The sequence below is a fragment of the Coturnix japonica genome, chromosome Z, assembly GCF_054131305.1.
Source record: "Coturnix japonica strain WE chromosome Z, WE-NBRP24, whole genome shotgun sequence".
NCBI classification, from domain to species: domain Eukaryota; kingdom Metazoa; phylum Chordata; class Aves; order Galliformes; family Phasianidae; genus Coturnix; species Coturnix japonica.
In genome coordinates, this window is record NC_140702.1 from 41786108 (window position 1) to 41810640 (window position 24533).

The following is a 24533-nucleotide window of genomic DNA, read 5'->3' on the forward strand; positions in this document are numbered from 1 at the left end:
ATTTGCCATGTTAGAATAAGTCTCCTTGACCTGAGGAGCTGAGCTCCTTGAGCTGATCATTATGTGTCTTTATACTTCTTCATCCACTGTCGAAAATTAATGCTGATGGGAGATTTACCTTTTAACTGCATTTCTATCTGGAACTACTATAGCTCTTGCCCCAAAACCATCTGTGGAGTTATTTGAAAACATGTAATGAAGTGTTAATTATAAAAATAGTACATAACTTGATGATGCTTTAGGGTCTAGAACTCTCCAGTTGAAAAGCTTTGTTGTGTTTTTTTGTTTGCTTATTTCTTTTAACACTGAGAAATAGCTGTTATTTGGATATTTCCACAGACTTCTCCTCCTGATGTTTCTTGCCTTCAGTAGTGTAGTCTGGTGAATGGAATACTACTGAATATTGCTGAAGATTTTTCTGGCTTGAGTAGAATAAGTGTGTACATTTGGAGTCAACAGACAGGAATCATAATTGCATCTCTCCATGGTATTTAATAAAAAATGAATCTGTTTAATCTGCAGCAAATGAATTAATTGCTATCAGGGATAGTTTGGTTTTTATTGTTGTTGTTGTTTTTTAATACTTTAGTCAATCTCTCTGAATATGTGAAATTTGCATTATTTTTTCCATTTAATATTAAAAGATCTGTCAGATGTTTCTCAACACTGCAAAGGTCGTATGTTCTGAAGTCCCTTTCAATCCTTACAGTCTTTACAGACAGTTATGAGGAAAAAGTTAAGACAAAAAGTGAATATGCTAGTAGACATTACCAAAAGAAAGCAAACAACAACACCAAACCAAAACAGAAATTCTAATTCAGAAAATATTGAGAAGAAAAACAGAAAAGAAGATCAAACTGTCCTTTTTTTGAGAATGTTGGTCTGAAAACAAGGTTGAAAGCAGGCTGCATCAAACCTTTTCTGCAGAAGAAACCTCAATCATTAAATAGGTGAAGTAGGATCATTTCTGCTTAAGGTCCTGAAACTGTGATTGACTAGAAAAGATTTTTAAAAGACATAGAAAGAGTTCTCTGTTGTTGTTCAGAATTCCTCACAAAAATAAGTCACCTGCTTCTTAAAGCTTTCACTGAGAAGAATATAAGAAGCAGCTATAAAAGATCTGGTACCCACTTTCTTTGTTGTTTTTTTTTTAAGACACAGTTAAGCCTGAAAATTGCAGCTGATATCAGGTAGAAGACAAATTATTAGGAGAGAATTTTTTCCAAGAGACAATGTATAGACATATGCTGTATAATGAAATTGGGAAGCACTGGAACTGCTTGCCTGGGAATGTGGTTGATGCTCCATCCCTGGAGACATGTAAGCTGAGGCTGGATCGGGCCCTGGGCAGCCTGGTGTAGCTATGGTGTCCCTGTTCTTTGGAGGGGAATTAGACTAGATGACCTTTAAAGTTCCATTCCAACTCTAGGGATTCTGTGATTGATTCTATGATCTTGTATAAGAAGATAGGATATGACTTAAGAAAAAGTAGTTATATTTTTTCCATAGAAGGTGGACACACACGTCACTATGAACTCTGAGTTTTTTGATGGCAGATAACATAGCAGATACAATTCCTCCTTTCTGTTTGAATATTAACACTGTGAGAGATAAAATGCCTGAAATAATTAAACAAAGCTGTACAGCAATTTCCAGTAGGATGAATTAAAGGAAAATTGATAGTAAAAAGATGTTGCAAAGGCTTTAACACACTCTATTTCAATTCAATAGCAAGCAGTGAATTATTGCAGGAAAATCACAGGATAGTGCTAGGATATTTGCTCCACAAATACATCATCATCACTATCATTTTCAGACAAAAATAAGTAGTTGTAAATACCAGGATTAATCCTCCCTGCTCAGTCATGGTTGGAAAGATGTAGCCAACATGTCAATGTTTTTCTGCAAAACTTCCATCCCATGTTTCAAAGACCTATAAAGTAAAAGTTTGTTGAGTTACCCGCCAAAAACAATGGTTAGAATTTAATGTACAGCTGTGTCCACAATTTATTCTTGACCAGAAAGTAAAAACTTTTTAAGATAGAATTTTCTGGCTGCCGGCAGAGCATGTCCTTATTTAATAGCAGGATATATAAAAAATGCACCTCTGCCTCTGTGGGTATAACACTTGTTTTCCCCAAGCTTGTAAAAATGTGTACATTCTGTTTGTGTTTTTTTTCAACTTCTGACTTCTTCTCATCCAGCATCCAGGATCATTCTCAGTGGTCTGAACCAGAGAATGTCTTTTACGTAGGATGAGTCTTTTACATATTAATATAATTGTAAGAAAGACAGTCATGTTATCTAGCCTTCTTCCTTTTGAGAATTGCATACATGGGACTCTTCTACAGCGCAGGTAGTCTGGGGAGCATTATTTTCCAAAGGCTGTACAATACCTCTGACACTAGCTCCACGCAAATATATATGTTGCTTTTCTGTGGCTGTGCCCAGGAGGTTGCTGGGCATTGAAGATGTTGCAGCAGATTTTGTTAATGCACTGAAATCTGCTGTCACCCAGATCAATTCTACAGTCCTTGCTTGACAGATGGCACTATGAATCCAACAGGCTGGAGCAGCTCATGTTTATCACAAACCTGAACGAGCTTTCAGCCAGAAGTGAGACATGAAGGGTTTGCGTCCTGTTACAGTTCCTGCTTTGTCATCCATTGATGAACTCAGGGATTAGCTTATAACATTGTCCCTGCTCGCCTGTGATAGCTGTGGCAGAGGCCAGGAATGCAGAGGGTGGCTGGGATCCTGTGTGCCTGCCTAGCGTTGTGTGTGGTCATTCCAGGTGTGCTGATGAAATGTCTGGGCATCACTTTGCTGGGAGAATCAGAGACACAGCTCACCGTAGACCACCATACCATCAAGAAAGCCATTTTAACTATGGCGGGTTTGTGTGGTTTTTTTTTTGTTTTTGTTTTTGTTTTGTTTTGTGTGTTTGTGTGTGTTATTGCTGTATGAGTTGGTAAATGCCAACTCTAGAAGTTAGTTTTTCAAAAAATATTCTAGCAGTTGAACTTGCTAATGCAGTTGACTTCTGACCCACAACTCAGTCTGATCTGGCTCATCAGAGAAGGCAGCTAGATCTAGAGCCTTCAGTTTTCTCAGCTCTGGTTGTTGCAGTACTGCACAGATGGGATACGTGACTTCAAATTATGTCAAGGTCTCAAAGTTCTTCCATCTGTTACTTGCTGGCTCAGTCTCTGGGATGAGCCAGCAAAGTCCTGACAGCCAGCAGGGTGGAGAGAGCCTGCCCGTATGACTGACAAAGCCCTTGCAAAGGTCTGGGAGAAGATGTGAAATAGGAGCACCTTGTAAAGACGAATGTAAATAAAACCACAGCTTAATCAGCAGTCAGCAACATCCAGAGAGACTTTTAATTTAGTAGCGTACAATTGCTAGTGCTTTAGCAATTCTTCTTGATGCAAACGCAGTATGATCTGTTGGTAGACCCCTGAGGGTAGAAAACGTTCACCTTGCAAAGCACATTTCTCAATATATTTTGCTTTATATGCAACTAGTTCTGACTGACACCTTGCTTAAAAGTGCTATGAAATAAATATCACCTCTTCTCCTGCAGTCTCAACTGGATCTTACTCGTATTTCCTTTATTTTAATACTAATCACACAGAATTAATTCCATGATGTGTAAAATCAGACTTGGAGCCAGATTTGTTGGATGTTTGTTATGTCTTCGTTTCTCTTAAGATCCAGATATATTTAAAAATGAGAATGGTTCAAGAGGAGATTTCTATGACTTGGTGTGGGAGATCAGTTTGGAAATGAGACTAAATTTAAAGGAATTTCTCAATAACAGTCCTAATGATTCTTTCTCATTCAGTAAGCACAGTTTTGGATTAAAAGAAGAATTGGTATAAATTGCACCCTTCAGATATTGCCATAGACATCACAGCAGGATTGCAAGAATTCTATGTGAAGCGTTTTAAAACCATACATGCGCAGAGATATCTCCAGTAAAACTGATGATAAAACAAAAGTGACACAAACTAAAAGAGGTTGAATCTGCTTTTCTTCTCATTCTGGCCATGTCCTGTGTTGCAGTAGATAGACAGTATTATTCATCCAATACTCACTTTGTTCTCTCTGACTCTTTTGATCAGTGTTGTATGTACAAAAGTCAGTTAGCATAAAACATCATGTGCAGAAACACCATATTATTAAAAAAAAAAAAAAAAAAAAAGTGGTTGAATTTAATCAAATCTTGATTGGCACCTCACAGTCTCCAACATGGGGGAGCCATGTTCCTGGTAGTTCAGCTTGACAAAAACTGTGGTTCCCCAAAGCTCAAGTGAATGCATTCTCTTGGGCATGGACTCATTGTTTATGAAGTTTTTACATGCTGGTAGAATTAGTGCAGTCATAGGAAGAGAAATCTGTAAATCCATGGCTATGGGAATTTCCTTTAAAATCAAAAATCATTTTAGGTATTACTTCCGGACTGATTACAGCTATGTCTAATATGATGTTTTCTTACTACTTACCTGCAGTTTCCTTTATGTGGTTAATTTGCTTGTATTTGAGATGCATCCTTTCATCTTGGAACAAACAAGATTATTGTATATTGGGACAGCATTACTTGGAAACAGAGATTTACACAGGGATGTCATTAAGGCTAAAGACGTGCCAACCTGGAAACTAGTCACAAGATCTGGAACTGGGTATTAAAAAAATTGGCAAATATTTTGCATGCTTATAAGGAGAATCTAAAAGCTTTCATTTTTATTTTAATGCAGTTCACTCCCAGAAAATTTCGTAAGTCCAATTCTTGTTCACTGTGGTGACTACACTTAATGCAAGGGCTTTTTTTGTGTTAAAGGATTCCACCGATCCTTCCATTTCTTACATTGAAAACAGCCTGTGCAGAAGTGGACAAGATGGAAATTGGTGGTGTGTAAAAACCTTCTCATTGGTAAATTCAGATAAGCATGGTTGTTGTTCTTCTGGAGGCAGACTGCTGAAACAATAGGAACGTCCATCTCAGATAAAAAGGGTTTTCAAGCCTCAGGAAGAAAGGTGTGTATAGTGTACCAGGTTTTGATTGGTGTTGATGTTTGATTGCACTTCCTGACGAGACAGGAGGACAACAGGCAGCAAAAAATCCAGGAGATAACAAAGGACAGGTTCTGGAAGGTTAAAAAAAAAAAAGAGAAAAGAAAAGAAAAAAAAATTGGAGACTGAGTGTGGATCAACTGCTGACTAAACGGAGGCTTGCATCTGGGAGAAAGCACACTGTCTCCTGCTTATGATTCCTGCAGCGCATAGAGAAAACAAATTGTATGATGTGTGTGATAGGATGGGATTACATAAGAGATGGATAGGGTTGCCTGGAGTTTCTCTAATTGAAAGACCTTGTAGACTGTAAGTTTGGCTACTGTCCAAAACAACATTGCTCAGCAAAAGTCTCTGAGAAATTGCATACTTTGCAATGAAGCTCACCTTGCAGCTTGGAGGTAAAGAAATGCTTTTGCTTTGAATCTGAAAGTGGGAAAGAAAGGTGGAAGACACTCCTCAGCCTGAGCTAGGTCTGCTACCTGTCTTGGGTACCACCCTCACTACTTGACCGCAAACCTCCTCATACCATCTAATACCTGTGCTCTCCTGCTCTTCCCTGCCATGATTCAGTCTTGCCTAATTCCTCTAGTGACTTACGGTATTTCTGTATTCACAACAGGAGTAGTGCTTGGAGGGCTACCTTAAATTTTAGAAAGTTGGTTTGGGAGAACCAAAAGTTTTAGTTAACGAAGGAGAGCAACAGAGCCTCTGCTCCTTGGCTTTGTGACAGTGAGTTGTCTGTGGGTATCTGGTTCATAGCTGCAGAGACAAATCAATACTGTAACGAGCAGTGTGGCATAGTAGATTGATAAGGGAAGATGAGGCAAAGAGATTTGCTTTCTGTCCTTTGCTGTGTCACACTAGGCAGAATTTCCAAACTGAGGTGTCCAAAATACTAAGAGACAAAATGCTTTCTTTAATGTTGTAGCACCGAATTTAGAAACAATGCTGTCCAGTTATTTTCTGCCTCAGTTTCACTTCCAAAGAATTTGAAAGTAAGTTAGATTCATCAGAACAAAATTCTTTACAGACATTGTTGCTGTCCCTAGTTTACAGATGGGGAAATGGAGGAGCAGAAGCAAAACCATCTGTTGGATTTTGCCCATTAGTGTCATGTAAGACTGATAACCAGGGTCCTGCAGATCAGAAGTGGTAATGTGCTCCTACTGAATGACGATTTCACTTTTGGAAGCCCTTTCATTTTAAATGTTGATATCTTAAGGATATTCTCAGCTGTAGTGATAATGCTTTCCTTTCTCTTTGCTCTCTCTTTTTTAAAATCTATGAGGTACGACTCTTGAAAAATGTCATTAATGTTTCATGGAACAGGCAGTCCCACAGAAAGCAGCACAAGATTTTCCTTTTTCTCTTCTGAAGTGCCAGCACTTTGCCTTCTGCTCTCTGTTCCTTCCTAGCAGTACAGAAACAGCTCAGTTGGCTTACTCAGTATCCCTCATCATTTTATTTGCCCATCAAACATTTGGGTACATTCCTGCTGCAGTCACTGCTCTGAGCTGGATCTGGCATGCACTCCTGCCAGCTGATAATGAATTCTGAGATCCTAGTGACAAAAAGTCCCCTGAGGGGACACAGTGGCTGTGAAATAAAACAGAGAAGTGAGCAAAGCTGGTGGGAAGGGGACACAACAAGGCAGCTGAGGATGCACTGATTCAGCATTTTCCTTCCTCAGGCCATTCAGGCTGGGATCTCTTTCCTGCAGGGTCTCCAGGGGGTCAGTAGGAGAGGTAGTGAAGTTGTAGGCCTGCCATCCCTGCGGTGAGCCCTCTGCATTGCCCACTCACAGCAACGAGGTGTGTTTGTTTGCTGCAATTCATCGTAGCAGCAACACGCACTGAGGTCTGTTAGACACTTTCCTCTCGGAGACTTATTGTGTCTATTTTTAGAGCAAACTCTAAAACACCCACGGTCTGTAGCATATCCTTTGTACACTTAGGTAAGCAGGAGCCCTAGGAAATTATTTTCTGCTGTTTTCTTGCTAAGCCATGCAGATTTGATTGAGTTGTAAGAAATGAAATATAATCAGTAGCTTTTATAGTGTGTCTGGAGTTAGGCTGAAAGCCGTCACATCCGCCCACCCAAAACCTGCAGTTTGTTTTGTAGATTCAGGTGTTCCCTAAATAATATTACTGATGAAGTCATAGCATATTAAAGATTTTAAGTCCAGGTATTTTAAAGCTTGCTACATAAAGCAATGCTTATTTACTTACACTGTCACTTGTGAGCAAATTGTGAGTGCCCAGCGACAGCTGTGGGTACCTTATGTTAGTTTTATTTCTTTTTCCAAAAGCTTCTTTTGTCTCCCATCAAGTTACTGAACTATAATAGTAATTTATATAATTTGAAAAAAAAAAAAAATAGGAAAAGGTGACTTCATTGCCAAATCTTGAAACGAGGATAAGAGGACAACTTAAAACTGCATAATTACTTCTGACACTAAGGTGATTAAAAACTCATCAAGACTTTAATCTTGAGCTATTACATTGACATCCTAAGCCAGAGGTACCTGCTTTTAAGTAAGTTCAGAGAAGGTAAGAGACACAAGGCAGACTCTGACTTTCTTGTGCATAACGTGATTGATCCTGCTGGCTGACCATGAGAGTCATATATATATTTATATATATATGTATATATAGAGAGAGTATATGTTTCTTCATATAATACTATGCATAAAAATCTGGACTAAGATCACATGGCCTAGCATTAGAATGTAATTTTGTAGCTGGTTCTTAAGTCACCATTTGTGATGAATCTGCTAAGATGCAACTCTGCCGAACATCTATGAGGATTCACTATATGAAGGCACATTATGCATTGTATGAACAGAAAGAATGGCATAAAAAAGGGCAACTGAATAACAACAACTATTCTGGATTGCTCGATGCTACACCTTTCACAGTATACAAGGCATTGAAAAAGTGTCCACGTATTTCAGTTTGATACTCCAGCTCAATTTCTATTAAAGTTCAAGGTTAAGTTAATAAACATTTCATTTTAATTGAAAGAAAAACAGCAAGCTTACAACCTCAATTTAATTTTTGATACGACTCTTGTGAATCATATTTATCTTACTCAACAATATACAACTCTTTTTCTTTTTGGAAATAGAATGGTAAATGAAAGAAGTTAGGCATAGTGAGAAAATTTTTTTTTCTACAGTGTACTTTGTTTAAATAAGACATGAGGTTACTTGTACAGCTTGGGTCACAGGCTGCATTCAGGTAAAGATTAACTAGTATGTAAGCTAAAATCCCTGTCAACAGTTTATCATAATTAAATATAGAAATATGCACTCTTAGTCACAACCATTCTGCATAACCAAGAAAAAGAGAGGGATAAGAAGATAAATCACCTTTACTGAGTGAACTGTACTGTCACCACTGAATGTCTTACAGAACTTCCACAGATCATGGTGGCTATTTATTCCAATGGATGTCTAGTAGAATTTTGGTTTGAGTTTCCAGTGACCACTAGGAGTTGCAGTTTTCAATTTCCTGCCAACCAGATAAATCCTACCCATTGAGTAGTACCATGGAATCATAGACTCATGTAAGTTGAAAGGAACCCTTAATGGCCATCTATTCCAACTGCCCTGCATTAAACAGGTATGGACACCTACAGCTCAGGAAAGCTGCTAAGAGCCCTGTCCAGTGTAACCTTGAATATCTCCAAGGATGGGGCATTCACTACCTCTCTGGGCACTCTTTTTCAAGACAGAGTTTATAACATAGAATTGTGTTGGGATGTATGTAAGAAAGAGGACTGGGGGATTCTAATTGGGTAAAACTCAAAGATTTACTCAGTAAGAGAACTAGATAAAATAATTACTTTATTCATTATTTTGTTTTCCTTCAAAAAGCTCATTAGGTTTAATCTATCTGAGTTTTTTTGTTTGTTTGGTTGGGTTTTTTTTGATTCTACTTAGTGAATTTACCTATCTTAACCAAAAATATGTAATATCTCTATTTCAGGTACATTTATAGCACTCTGTAAATAGCAATTTTTAAAAAGGGTCCAGGTCCTGTTAAGTCCTGTTAAGTCAACTAGATTGACTTTAGTGTCTGCCTTTGAAATGAATGTAATTTCTTTGGAGTTCAGCCTAGGAAAAAAAAAAAAAAGAGAGAGAGAGAGACACCCTTAAACCATAGAAGTGTTTGGCAAAGGTTAGAGAGCCCCGTGCGCACAAAGAAAACTACTATCTATAATTTTCTTTGAGACTGTCAAGCAGTGTCTCACTGATATGTACAAAACTGCAGAGTCCAGATACAGACGTAAGAGAGATTAGCAGATGTCCTTCACTGTAATGCATAGTTGAGTTATTTTACCAAACTGTATTTGAGCCCATACTCTACAATAATAAGAGAAACCATATTGCATTTGGCATCATGCTCTGACAGCCACTGCATGTCATGGACTTTCATTATTCCCATAAAAGCTGATTAAAATTAATAGATAAATAAAAATAGCTTTTAAATTATTATCATGGGAAAATAGTTAACAGACAGGAAAGAAATGTCAACCCTCACTGTAGGCTGGGTACTGAAATCTGTTTATGTGTTTACCTGCTGTTGTTTGACACTGCCTACAGATGCTGGTTCATCTGAAGTCAAATGCCTGCTTTCCCATACCAGGAGAAGGATTTGCCACAGTCTATTGGATCTGTGAAATAGCGACTGTTTAACAAGAGTAAGAACCCCTTGCTCAAGTGTAACACAGGCTATTTCTTTCATAAATTGGAGGTCATTGTACAACTCATGGGAAAGAAATGATGTTGTTAGAAGAGCAGCAAAAATATCTTATACTTGCAGCCATTAAAGTAACTGTGAAGAATTACAAGGACCTTGAAGCTGATATAGTATCTTACTTAGAGCTACATTCTGTCTAGCTGTGGGTAGGACATTATCTTTTATTTCTGCAGAAGTATTACCTAATATTTATTAAATTTGAACCAATTTATTTGGTGACACCACTGTATGATGATATATAGTCATTTCAACAATTTGGAAAAGATATTCTCAAAAGTGGTCAAATATGGTGTCTGTACTGAGTACTGTCATGTCAAATACTCTTGAGTGTTGTGGTGCATTAAATATATTTGTAGCACTTTTGAGCAATAGTATTTAGCTTTTTAGAAGTCAGAAGGTAAAAGCACTGGCAAAGAAGATGCCAGATTTGTCAGTAGTAGACTTACGTCAGTCAAAAAAAGAGGTATGAGAAAGAGAGGTATGTGAAAAGAAACCAAAGATCTTTTTTTCTTAGCAAGTTGGAATTTTTTTGGTGTGTTCTTTCTGAAATAAAATGTTATAAGGCTCTTAGCACAAGTGGAGTGAGGAAGACATCATCACTGACATAGGTAGGAGGATGGGCAAAATCCTCTGTGCTGCTATGGCATATAGGAGAACCCACAAATGTTTTGGTAAATCCTCCAAGAAAATAGTGAACTGTCTCATGATTAATTTTTCTATAATTCTCATACAAGCATAGCACAAAGTTGTGTTTCAAATACTTTTGCAAAATGGCATACTAGAATGCATTGTTTTAATTTTGCATGGCTATAATAAATAGATTATTTTGCAGAAATTGTAGCATGAGTTTGTGAGTTTTTTTCTGCTACTGGTTTAATCAGGAATGCACATAAAGGACAGATGACATTCAGTTTCCATCTCTTTCTTATCCTAAGTGCAGTAGATGCCAAGATTTAAGAGCAAACTTCCCTTCACCAAAGATGTATCTTTAAAACAGTATGATCCAGTATATTAAAAACATTTATTTTCTACTTTCGGAATAAGAAAATTAAACCTTGGACCAGTTTTTTTCACTGTGACCTTAAATGAAAAAGCTTTCTTTCTGTGAGATAAAAATGATACTTTAAAATACTTAGCCATACAGTGTGTGATAACCAAATTACATAGCATTTTGTAAATACAAAATTCACTATTATTGTGAGAGCAGTTTCATTTGCTAAGTTTGATCTCCTAATAGAGAAAGAATGTCATCAAAAATTCATGTAAAAACACCACACATTAATTTTTCACTGCTTAATGAAATAGTTAACACTTTTTTAAGTTGTTATTACTAATCCAGGAGATAACCCAGACATTATAAGCATTTAGTGTTACTGAAATTTCAAACATTATTTACATTCCTGTTTTTAAAAATGTGGAGAAATTTCTGCCTTAAAACTCTGGGTTTTTTTGAGCCTTGAACATTTCTTCTAGGCTGTAACTTGACTGTCAAGTTAAGCTCAAACACAATTACATTACTAATCATGTGGAAAAAAACAATTTAAAAGATCTGCTTCATGGTATTGTAACCCATTATGTACTCTGAGAGCGAATTAAATTATTTCAGATTTATTTTTCATTTTTTGTTTATTTCCCTTATAGATTGGCAAAAAGTAATTCATTATTCTTTTCTCTTTACAACATAATTGTCTTATACAAATTAAATTATGTGTTACAAATTAGCATTTAGTTTTTATACACTCATGCAACTTCAGCCAGTTCCCTTTCCAGCAAGTGACAGTGTTCCTTGTAACTTGAAAGCCTTTCTTCAGGAATGCCTTCATCTCAGGCCCAGTGTACTTGAGATTTTTGAGGAATGCTGAACATTTTCAGTGTCTCTTGGACTTAAAGAAAGGGATGCTCTTCAGCCTTTTTCAGGTGTAAGCTGAAATATATGAGTAATGTATTCTTGTATCTTTCATTATTAAAATTAAGAAACAAATGTTATAGAATCACAGAATGATTTGAATTGGAAAACACCTTAAAGACTACCCAATCCCATCCCCCTGCCATGGGCAGGGCTGCCACCCACCAGCTCAGGCTGCCCCGGGCCCCATCTAACCTGGCCTTGAATACCTCTAGGGATGGAGCACCACAGCTTCCCTAGACAGCCCATGCCAGTGCCTTCCTGCCATCTCCAAAATGTCCTTTGTCCAAATAATATCCAGTTCTTGACAGTCATCCACATTGTCACAAACTTTACTTGTGTATAACCACTGATCTGTGATATGGGGCCAAATATTTCTCCTTTAGAGACGAGACACACATCCTGGATGGTTCTTTTTGCTTTCCAGTGAATTTTACTGCTAGAAAATGTTTTCCTCCTCTGAAGATCCCTCAAAGTGTGACCAAGCAAAACATGTCATTTATTTCTGAAGAAGTATGTGTATTTGTTTATATTTATGTGCATTAAGTCAAAAATGCCTACAATGCCTTAACTCTTTTGTTGACATTTTAGAGCACAGATTTTGAACTTTCTTTCTCTTTCCTTTTTTTTCCCACTCCATTAAAACTTTTTTCCCTGATGATTATTGTCATTAGATGCATAAAACAAATATTTTTTTCTCACTGTTTCTCACAGAAAGTCAGTCTAACGTCAGAGATGACAGGTAGTTCCCTTATCAGAGGACAAATCCCTTTTCTCTGGTTCATCATGTCCAAGTTATTATTGACAGCTGGTGGAATGTCTTTGACACAAAAAGTTCAGTTCAGATTATTCTTTTCCTCATTATGGAGCAGAAGAGACCTGTTCTGTTATCAGCATTAGCACATAATTGCTTGTCTTCCACAAACCTTCAGGGTTAATTCACTAACTCAGAAGGCACATTCTGCCAATTAAAGTTCATGTGTGTCAAAAACAGTTTCATTGCACAGGGAAGTGTAACGCAGAACTGTTGCAACATAATTTGTTTTCTGTGTGACACACCAACCATGAATCTTGGTACAGAAGAAATGACTTGTATGTAAGCTTGTGGGGAAGGAGCTATGATCAGATAAGGATGAAAGCGAGACAGCTGGATTTGGCATTATGTCCTTTTTTAATTAGTACTTAACAACCGAGTTCCTTAATTCATGTACCGAGGTGCTGGCTTTTCAATAGAGCTTATCAGAATGACAAGAAAAATGTCATTGCTTTATCACAGTACATTGCTGAAACTTCATGAAAAAGGTTTTGGGCCCCCATTAAATGCAAGTGTTAATTTCATTAAAGGTACAGCCAAAACTCAGGCCTACAAATCCAGTGTTTTCAGTGCAAATATGTCAGTGGTTTGCTGCTATTATCTGAGGGATGAGATGTAGGAGTCACAAATCATCACCAGGATACAACACTTTCCTGGCAGCATCACTGCCTTTATATTCAGCCACTGTCTCCTTTGCCTTCATGGCAGAGCACTGTGTGCTATGTTCCCTCTCCTTAAATCTTGCTGCCAGCTTAGGATACATGACTATATTCAGGGAGTCAGAGATCAGTACTTCACTTCCTCATGTAGTTCCTTCCTGCAAAGTACCAGTGTAATGCTGTTCCTTCTTCAGGTTTTATTGAACAGTTCCTTGGTCAGCTTCAAGTTTCTTACCATATTTAGCTTTTTATTCCTTACTCTCTCATAGTGGTTGGTACACTGGGAGTTTGCAGCTCTGTGTATTTTGTATGAAATGAACACCATCATTGGCAGTGCAGCTTCTGTGTGCCAGGCCTTGAAACTGTGGCAGCTCCTATCCAAGCAGCCAGCAAGAATGAAAGACTCCTGTAGACCTGCACTGTGAATTGACTGTGATTTACCTGATCCTTAGGATGCTTTAATTCAACCGGTTCAACAACCTACCACAACAGAGTTCAGATAATCAGACGTCTGTGCTGTTGTACTGCCTTTCCACTTTATGCATGCTCCATCTGACACTTCTTTTTGTTCTTTCTTCCATTCATGCAGTCACCTACCGCTGGCGACAAGGATGACCAAACACTGACGGTAGGCAATAATGATTAGTTGTCTGAACATTTATTTCTCAAGAGAGTGGTAAGACAAACATTTCTTTGTTTTGGCACACATCAACATTTGTATCACTGGGCTTTCTTTCTCCCCTCCTATGCTACTGTAGAATTTAATTTCCAGTGACAAAACTGTGAATTCCCTTGTCTATTTTCTGTCATTTTGCATTTAGTATTTGTACGACACCAAAGATTAATGCATATATTCTGTTTTTATTACAAAATAAACAAAGCCTTATTTCAGTCAAGTCTGGGGACTTTTCTTCCTGTAATTGGGTTTCTGAACTTTGTTATTCAGCAGTCCACTGGCTCTGATTATTGTCTTTATCCAAAAGAGGAAATGGCTCTCCACAAAGCAATGTTTGTCAGCATGGTATGCTAAATACATCACTTCTGGTATAAGACAGTGGCTTGGGGAGAAGAACCTCAGAATATGTTAAAAAGTTCCTTTAAATCATGCAGAAGATGCTTTAATATAGTCTGCATGGTGCAGTCACTGCCTTACCACTCTAGCAAACTGTTTTTGTGATCATAATATACTGAACTGAACCAAACTGAGGCATACTTTTGACTGAACTTTAGGATGTTACACTCAAAACAGTGGTATCAAGACTGCATATTTGCAATGCGCTAGAGGCATTTAAAATTAAGGTTTACTTTTTAGATTCAACCACAAGGTTCTGCAGAGATGTAGATTATGAATTCTTCCTGATTTCATTAAAAGTCTATAATTTTCTTGATATTTTAAGAGTCTTCACAGAAAAGGATTCTTTTTCACTGCTCTTTTCCTAAGCCTTGTGAGACTAGCACTTGATTTGGTGAACTATGTCCTCCAGAGAAATTGGCTATACATATAACAGTGTTTAAAAGAGTCTGTGGTATAGTATAATATGCTATAGATTATGTTTGAAAATGTTTCACTGTACAGCAAGGTGTGAGATCAATCCATAGTGTTTCAGGCCAACTTCTAGACAAAGAACAAACAAAACCTAAGTTCTGTACCTTATTTCTCAACTTAGACCAAGCCACGGCTCCAGCGGGGAGGAAGCTCTGCATCTCTCCACAACAGTCTGATGAGGAACAGCATCTTCCAGCTCATGATTCACACACTTGACCCACTTGCAGAAGGTATGCCTATTAATTTTCCTTTTTTTCTCCTTGTTAAGCTATTTTCTACATGTTTTCTGAGTGTGTATAAATTTTCTGAGAGTTTTGCATTTGAATGGCATGATGTGCTTACTCCCACCAAAACAAGCAACTTGGGAAATTTGTTCATAGCAGTGGTAACTAAAACTATCTCTTGATTGATATGTACTATAACTGTTTTCCTCCACCTTTGTTTTCAGCAGCAACTTTAAAGTTATAAACCTTCAATCATCTTGTACTTCTGTAGAGTTTTTTGTTTGTTTTTGTTTCTTTCCTAGTCTTAATTTTATTACATCAGGTTAAAATAAAAAAAGAAAGAAAAAAGAAAAAAAAAGAAAAAAAGAAAAATACCAAACCAGTGAGTAATTTGTCATGGAATTATAGAAAAGGTTAAGCCTCTACTGGTCTGACTTTGGGTGGATTAATGCTGAGATTAGAGAAAATGTACCAAACATCCCTCAGAGTAACACAAATGTTGTCGGTTTGCTTCTTTATCCAAGTTTGGTATACTTTTTGTTCTGTGAGAAGCTAGCAGGAAAACCATGATTGCTTTGGTCTGAATAGGTGTCAGGAAAACCATAATTGCTTTGCAGTTTAGGGGTGACTTGTATCTCCATATTCGGTAGACATCCAAAATAATTCAAGGCCAGACATGCCTTAAGTGTATATGTGTCTATAACACTTGTTGCTGGAGTAATAACTGTCTTGAGAAATAGCAATTGCAGAAATTGTGTGAGGGACTAAAGAGACACATTACTGACAGTTATAAATTCAAAATATTGCCAATCATAAGGTACATGTAGCATTTTCTTTCATTTAAGTTCCATTTATGTTTCTCATTTCAACACTGCACACAGCTTTTTAAGTTGCTCTTCATGTCCTGGACAAGGCAAATCTACTTTTCCATTTCCCTCTTCAAAAGATGAAGCTGATGTTCACACTGTCAACACAAGGGCAGTTTTAGCTCTTGCCTTCTCTACACAGTTATTTCTACTCTGATCATGATCCACTGCCACAGGAAAGTGGAGTACATGTTTTTGCTATGGTTAGTGCTATACTATTCACTGCCAAAGCCTGTCGCCTGTTAGAATGGAGCCATCAACAGACTATGCTCTGCCTATTCTCATAATACTGAAAAAGAACTGTGTAATTTATTGTAGGTAAACATTTTGCTTCCTTTATTTCCATCACTGTAGCAGGTGAGTTGGTTTTCAAACTGCAGACTTTCAAGTCTCATCTTTACCCCCGTGTTAGTCAAGATTTTTTTTCTGCTGGAAGAACAGGCTTCCACCTGGAACATGCAAAAGAAAAAAGATTCTGACAAGCGCTCTCACTCCTCTTTTTCCCTGAAAGCAATGGTCCTGGGTTGAAGATATGCCAGATGTGTTAAGTAGTGCTAAGTGCTAACAGAAATGATGAATAGAAATCATCAAATCACTTCCAAAAGGTAGAACAGAAGTGGGGTGGGAAATAACCCTTTAAAAGAGACAGACTGAAGACCTGGGATGAAAACTAGAAATGCTTACTGGAGTTCAATTTGGGCTCATTGGAGGTTCTACAATTAAGATCAGCTCTCAACTAATATGTATTTCTCCACTGCTCAAGCTTATTTCACTTGTTTCCCTAAAAATAGGTTGTTTAGCATTCAGATTTTCACCCAGTGCCTTTCCCCTCTAGCAGTGTTGTACTACACAGAGCACAGAGTCTTCCTCCTTTGTCACAGCACAGATTCCTTATATGAGTACAAGTCACTGATATGAAACACTAATGTTTCACCAAAAGTGATGTGCTGAGTTTGAATTTACAAAAGCAAAAAAAAATAAAGACATTTACAGTAGATACAGTGTTTTTATGTACAGTTATCAGGAAATGTCCAGGAAGTATGGAAGCATGGAAAATGAGGTGCAGACATATAATATGGTATTACATCAAAGGAACTAAACTTTCTAATATCCATCATCTGCACAACATTAAAACTTTAGTTTTAATTGCCCAGAGTGCAATTCAGTGAATACTTTTGCATTTGCAGCTTTGGTTTTATTTTTTACTAATACGTTCTGATATATATATCATATATGTATGATATATATACCATTGTATTCTGCAACATTTGATGGTCATACACACTCTCTGAGGCAGCACTTTTGTGGGGAGGTTTGGCTTTCAAAATATTCAGCTCTGCAGTGGTTTAAGAAGACTCACAGTCAGGTGTCAGCTGACCTCTGTGCCTGTTAGGATCATGGCAGAGATCCTTCAAGAAACTGTGTCAAGTTGATGGTCAAGGAGGTGATTATGGACAGCCAGCAGACCTTCACACCGGGCAAATAATGCCTGACTAACTGGGTGGCATTCTACAACAGAGTGACAGTACTTGTGGTCAGGTGAAGAGTAACTGTTGTTATCTACTTTGACTCATCTAAAGCCTTTCATATGGTTCCACACAGCTCTAAATTGGTGAGAAACTGTTTTGATGGATGGACTATTCAGTGGATAAGGAATTAGCTGCATCGGAAGAGTTGCTGTCAATGACTCAATGTCTAGATGGCAAGTGATGTCACTCAAGGATCCACTCTGGGCCTTGTGCTAATATTTTCTTTGGTGACATGAACAGAGGGACTGAGTGCACACTCAGCAAGCTTGTTGATGACACCAACCTGACTGTTGCTGTTGATAGAATAGAAGAAAGGGATGTCATACAGAGGAACCTTGACAGGCTTGATAGGTGGGCCTATGCAAACTTCACGAAGTTCAGCAAGATCAAGTGAAAGGTTTGGTACCTGGGTCTGGACAGTCCCAAATGTCATACTGACTGGATGATGAATGGAGTGAGAGATCCCACTGTACAAGGGCCTGGCTAAATTGGTGGTTGAAATACTTGTTATGATCGTATTTTTGGATTTGCAGCAAATTATGTGAAAACATTTTGAAGTGCCATTCTCAGAGGAAGGAAATATGGAAGTTGTAAATCAAAGCACTGACGTATGTAAGCATACCAGCAATCACTGCGTTTGGGCATTCTCCTATCGCCCTTCCTGTCTCATTTCTTCTGTCATCCATTATTACTCCTTTCTTCCTTGCTTTATCTTTCCCCATTTTGCTACCATTTGCTTCCCTTCTTTTTTTTCCTTTCTTTTCCTCACGCTATTTTTTCTCACCTGCACCTGCTTCCTTTCTCCCTCTTCCATTAGGATGGCTTCCTCAGTAATTGCATTCCTTGTGTCTTGCTGTTTCCTTTAGTTGAAGCACTTCCCAAGTGGACACTGGCAGCCCTTCAGCTGGTCCATCCAAACAAACCAGATATTTAATCTCCAGAAAAGCTTTTGTGAAGACTATAACCAATGTGTTTCACCCTTCACAACTTCCAGGTCTAATGTTGTCATCAGAGCTTAAATTTTTTGTCACCATGATGCTGGAATATCCAGCTTTTCTTTCAGTCATTAATAAAATTAACTATTACTTTATCTTTAATAACCACAAGGACAAAATGTTTTTTTCATTTTTATTTCTATGGGTTTGGTAAGGCTGACAAAGCAGAAGTACCATCTAAGCCCTCCTAGTGGTAGCATGTTACAGAATGTTTAAACAGATGACATGATTATTTAAGGTCAGTTTGGCCTACAGTGTTCTTTTACACTATCATGTGATGTAGTATAGAAAAACAATTCATGCTCTTTACTTCTGAATTATTCACCTGTTTTTTTCACAACCAACCTCCGCTTTAACTGAGAGCCTCTGGAAAATGATTGTAAGTTGGAGAATATGAAGATAGCTAAATGAGTAAGAAGTTTTTACTTTCTACATGATGTAGTTGAACAGTGATCATGATATAAAATTCCACACTTGTGAACTTGTTCTTCACCCTGTTTCCATGAAGTGTACTTTTACCATGGCTCGTGCATGTCTTGTTAAAGACAGTATATTAAAACTTGGACAACAGTAGGTTGTAAATTGTTCAGCACACCTATAAGAGATGAATAAACCTGAGATTGGTGGGAGTCACTAGATGTCTAGAATATTGCATTCAGGTGGATGTGCAGACATGCTGCAGATTTAACAATCTAAGACAAGACAGGCTTCTCTTGAAATCTTGGTCTCAGTTTGAAGCTTCTAAGAAGATAAGAGATCAGTTGCTTTGGCAGGTGAATGTGTAGCTTATTCAATTGCTGCATATGAACTTTATAGTTGAGACCTCATTGTTCATTACAAATATAAATATCCATATGACATTCATTTTTGTTTGCTTTTATCTTGTTACAGATATCATGACCTTGGTAGAGATCATTTCCTGGAGATTAAGATTAATGATTGCCTGTGCATCAGGCTATCATCTACTCCCAGCCAGTCAATAATCCCCAGGAAATCCTGTGCCAAATTTGTTTCTGCTTAAGTGCTGCTCTGGCAGTCCTTCATTCACCCAGTAGCAACCTGGACTATTCATAACAGCATTACTCACATGAATAAGGACTGCATCATCAAACCAGCTGTGTTGATCAGACCCCATTCCAAAATCCAAACAACTCAAACATTTAAACCAGAACAGTCCTTTATAATTTGTGGATTTTCTTTTTTTTTTTTTTTTTTTTTGTCCTGTGTTACCTCTGTCTAAGTCTTGGTATTTAGATGGACATTCTTGGGTTATGAAAAGGTAGAATTCACTAAGATCTGTCTTTTGTGTTTTTTGTTTTTTTTGTTTGTTTACTTCTTTTTTAATAGAAAAGGGCTTTTATTTTTCATGAATGTAAATCCTGGAAAGTATTTTGTGATCAGTGGCTCTATGTCAGAGTGCAGACTAATACCAAAAGGTACTAGTCTTGGGACAAATGCTCTTCAATATCTTTATCAATTACTTGGATATTGAGACTGAGTGCACAGTCAGCAGATTTGCAGGTGATACTAAGATAACCAGTACAGTTGGTGTGACAGAAGGAAGGGATGCCATCCAAAGGAGACTGGACAAACTTGAGATGTGGACCCATATGAACTGAATGAAGTTCAGTGAGGTCAAGTGCAAGGTGTTGCACTTGTGTTAGGCAAATCATGGACTACTGTACAGTTTTGGGAAGAACTCATTTTGAGCAGCCCTGCGGGGTAGAACCTGGGAATTCTTGTGGATTAAATTAAAAGAGGGAGGACTTAGGACTTAGGGAATCTTTTCTTCGGAGAGTGGTAAGGAATTGTCACATGCTGTCCAAAGAAGCTAAGGGTGTCTCATCCCTGGAGACATTCAAGACCAGGTTGGATGGGGCTCTGGACAGCCTGATCTGATGGGTGGCAGCTCTGCCCACAGCAGTGGGGCTTAGATTGGAGGGTCTTTCCAACCCAAACCATTCTATGATTCTAAGATTTTTTTGTGAAAGTGTCTACCATGTTATTCTACTATGAATAGAAAGCCTACCATCTCCCTACGTCTCCCTACAGCCTGTATCTTACACAGCTTGCTCAACACAGAGAGGTCGGGGGAAGACTGGGATCTCTCTGCGTTTGTGGAACCACTGGCTCTTATTGCTGTTGCTTTAAAGACCTATACCATCAGGACCATGGAAGCTGCCACAGGTGGTCTGTTAAAAAAGGAAGGTATAGCTGGTGAAGTGGAGATTCAGAACACAACCGCAGCCTGAGGCTGTGTTGCTTTTCTTGCAGAGCCTTAGCAAGTGACAAGCTTACCATGCCTCTTTTCAGTCTTCTGATAGGCTGCCACAGGCCAACAAAATGTCGTTCTTGGCAAGGGAGGATTTAGCTAGATACTGACTCTCTTGCTGTCGTGTGACAAGGATATAACTCATGTGCAAATGACATTCTCTGTATGAAAAAGAGTGTGATATAGATCTATGCCACAGCTCAGTCCTCAGTCATAGATGCATAACTTTGGCAGTTCTCTTGTATTCCCTTCTCTAGACATAGTTCCAAAATAGAAAACTACAGGATATACTTCTGCAGAAAAGTTCTAGTTTATCTTATGTACTTACTTTTTAAAACATAAATATGATGCATGTTTCTGGTGAGAGAAGTGACCTTCTCTTACATAAATCTGACATTTCTGTCACTTCCTTCAGTGAATGCAGGAAAACAAACTACTGTCACTGTCTGCTCCGACAAAGAAAAAGCAGCAACCTGAATTCATGCTTCTCAGGAAAATAAAGGAAATGATTATCAAAATTTCTGACGCAGTACAGAATTATTACTAATTACTCTCTATATCCTGTTTTGTTCCTAAATAGTGATCTTAATAATTTCTCAGCTCTTCTATTCACCTCAAGCTATTTTGCTTAATTTGCTGCTTATATCTGTGTTCTTTTATAAGACATGATGAAAAATGTCACATAAACCCAAAGACAGTTGTCAAATGTTGAGTAACTTTTCTCTTGACTAGTCACCCAGTAGAATTCCAGTTTTGTCCTCTGTGCAAAACCCTTGTGCTGTAATTCTTCCACTGTTCTTGGTGGCCAACTGGGTACCACTTTAACAGCTAAAGCTGTTTATTTGTTATGTCTTCAGATAAAAAAAGGCCAGGCAGCACATCTTCCACCTGCCTTTGGGCTCTTCTTAACTTCTTGAAGTTATCTGAGTACTTCCCGTCTCCTCAGTTGTAGCATGTAAGTGTTGCAGGACTGCATTGCACTTCCTAGCACTGTGGTAAAGATGAAAGAATTATTATATTGTGGCTTCAAACCACAACAGCATTTTATCTAACAATAAAGTGCAAATATGGAAAAAAAATAACAAAAATTACTATGTATGATTCTCTACTTTAGATCCTTCATCATACTTGAGTGTCCTTTAGTCATAGCTGTGGGCTTCAAAAGGAGCTCAACATCCTCCTCACACACTTGTTCTCACCCAGCTTGGAAAAGTTCTTTCTCCCTGTTCTGGCGTGCCATAGAAAAACAGTCCTCTGAGGAGGAAAACATGAGCTTTCTGGCTTTTCCTTCTGCTGAAGGCTGAAGCGTTTGCAAGGGATTTCTGCCAAAGAAGATGGGGGCTCCCAGCCAGGCTCCCACACAAATTAATAGCTCTTAGTTGTAATCTAGTTTATCTCCATCTTGTGGGATCTCAGTCTGATTTGAAAAAAGGAAAACAATGTATAGGGCAATGAGGCTCACCTTCAGAGTAGAGTTTAATGTCTTACAAAGGCAGATACTAATGCCCTTTGTGCAGCTACCTTTCACAAAAATCTTTTTTTTAATTTCATTTTGGTTAGGGGGAAGGTCTTTAATTCACCTAAGCCATTACTTGGCTCAGACAGGATTGCCCAGAGCAGATTGGCCAGGAATGAGTCCTGTCAAGGACTGTCTCCACAGGTGGATGCCCCACATTCATTCTAGGTTAAGCGGTGTGATGTTTGACCAACATCAAACCTTGTGTTCAAATGGAATTCTTGCATTTTTAATTCCTGCCCCTTATCTCTTTCCCTATCAGTGGGTTCTTCCAAGAAGACTCTGATTCCCTCTCCCTTCCTTCCCTACCTAGGTACATGGATAAGATCTCTGAGCCTTGCCTCCTCCTGGCTAAGCAGCTAAGTACATCATCATCTTTGTAGAAAAGTACCAGATTCACTCTACTGACCCTCTTGAACTGGGGAGCCCAGGTTGGGACCCAACATGCAGATGTGCCTCATCAGTGCTGAGTAGAGGGGAAAAATTACCTCCCTCAGACTGCTGTGGTGCTCAAACAAATGCAGCACAGTATAATGTGAATCTTCTTTCCTGCAATCACGTATTACTAGCTTGGTTTTCAGTAGTATCGTTCTCAGTGCAGCCATTAGTGATAAGAAACATCTCTCTCTATTGAGGCCTTCTTTCCATTTCCTCTACTTCTCAGCAATGACAGAGACCACAGAAATTTAGGTACATGATGATGAGATTACACGGTAAATGTAGATTAGATTAGTATTTTTACAGATAGATCCAGCAGCAAACTGATTTCAAAAGCTGTGGGTAGAACTCCCCATGCTGCCAGTACAAGTAACAGCATAGGTAAAAAAGCATGAATTATGGATAGCTAAGGGCAGGTCTATGTGAATAAACAGAGATGTTATGTATGGTATCTTAGATAGACTTCTTAATTGTCAGAATGTTGAGAGGGAAGTAGCTGTTCCCCTTAGGAAATCGCAAGTTTTTACTTTAGATAAGCATGTCTTTCCTTTCTAATAGCTCTGTTTTCCCTGCATCTATTAAGTTACTATTCCCACAATGGTAAAAGCTCTATTAAACATCCTGAATTTCTGGCATGAGGTGCATAGGTCACATTTAAAATGTGCTTTCTTTGGTGTAGGTAGCAAAGTCTGAGTAATGGAAGTTTTCTGATGCCTTTTATGATTTATTTTTGAATATTTGAAATGTATGCCTTGTTTTGTGGTAAATGTTAGTTTTCTCAACAATTTATTTCTATATGTCATGTTTTATTCTTTTAACCAGAACCTACTCAAGCTGCTTGCTGCAGGCAAAATTCTTGTCTCACATCCCATGATATTTTCCAGTGAGGCTCTGTTCTTCAGAAAGCATATTCTTCATGGGAGTCCCTACAGAGCGTGAAAAAAAGGCATGAATATTTAAGTACGGGCATTATCCCAGAGCAGGGTACAGCTGTCCTGTCTATGCAATTCCATGCTTAATAGCATTAGCTTCATTTTAAGTTTCTTCCTAAATCTGAATTTGCTTGTTAAAAATATTGACAACAAAGAACATGAATAATTTATAAGCCTGTATAGATCAGGGAGTAATAATAGATTAAAGGGAGTTTCTCTTGAGTGGGAAGGTGGAAGTTTTCCTTTACTTCAGTTTGCTTATGGCCGATTACTTTATCCTCAATAATAACAACAACAAAAAATGGATTTTTTAACGAGACTATGAGAGGAGCATGCATTGCCCTTGCCTTATTCTCCTCAGAAATCCTAAAAACCAGAAGAGCAATTCATTGCAGCTGGAATCAAATGTGTCCAACATGCCACATTGCCAGGTCTCAAAGACAAGAGGTAAAACCCTCTCACCTTCTGCATCAGTGTTAAAGCTCCCAACATCATTTGTCTTCATGAGCAAGTCTTCATGTCTACATTTTAGAACTGTATTTGAATTAATATCAGAAAATTCTTTGAAAGGTAATACTGTGGGGTTATATTTGCCCCAGGCAGGGGCAGCTGTCGGTATAGTGGTTGTCCTTAGATAATTACTGTGCTCTCCAGAAAGTGTGGCACCTGTTTTCAATGAGTTTGTTGGTGGGTGCCACAAAGACAATACATGAATGAAAGAAGATGGGAAGGGAAACAAATCCATCAGGAACAAGCCACCTGATGCCTTTCTTGAATTTTAAAAAAAAATTATCACCCAGAAGCATCAGAAGCATGTTCTGACACACAGTAGTCATTGAAATAACATTCTGTTACTTTAAAGTGTTAATAAGAAGCCACTGATCACGTCTTCAAAAATATTTTCTCATTTAACTTCAATCAGTCAAAGCTCCTTTGATCCTTTGACCAATTCCTTTTGGCACCATAAGATCTGCTGGATAGTATGGTGTGTAAG

General features: G+C 38.1%; 1 protein-coding gene across 9 annotated transcripts in view; it reads left to right on the forward strand.

Annotated features, from left to right (window-relative positions):
• The window catches only part of SLC24A2 (solute carrier family 24 member 2), a 100676-nt gene that overhangs the window by 36147 nt on the left and 39996 nt on the right, over positions 1-24533 (forward strand). For all 9 annotated transcript variants that reach the window (XM_015849065.3, XM_015849069.3, XM_085530263.1 and 6 more), the window contains exons 3-4: positions 13811-13849; positions 14889-14997. In XM_015849065.3, the coding sequence (XP_015704551.1) occupies positions 13811-13849; positions 14889-14997 (148 nt within the window). The remainder of the gene's footprint in view (positions 1-13810; positions 13850-14888; positions 14998-24533) is intronic.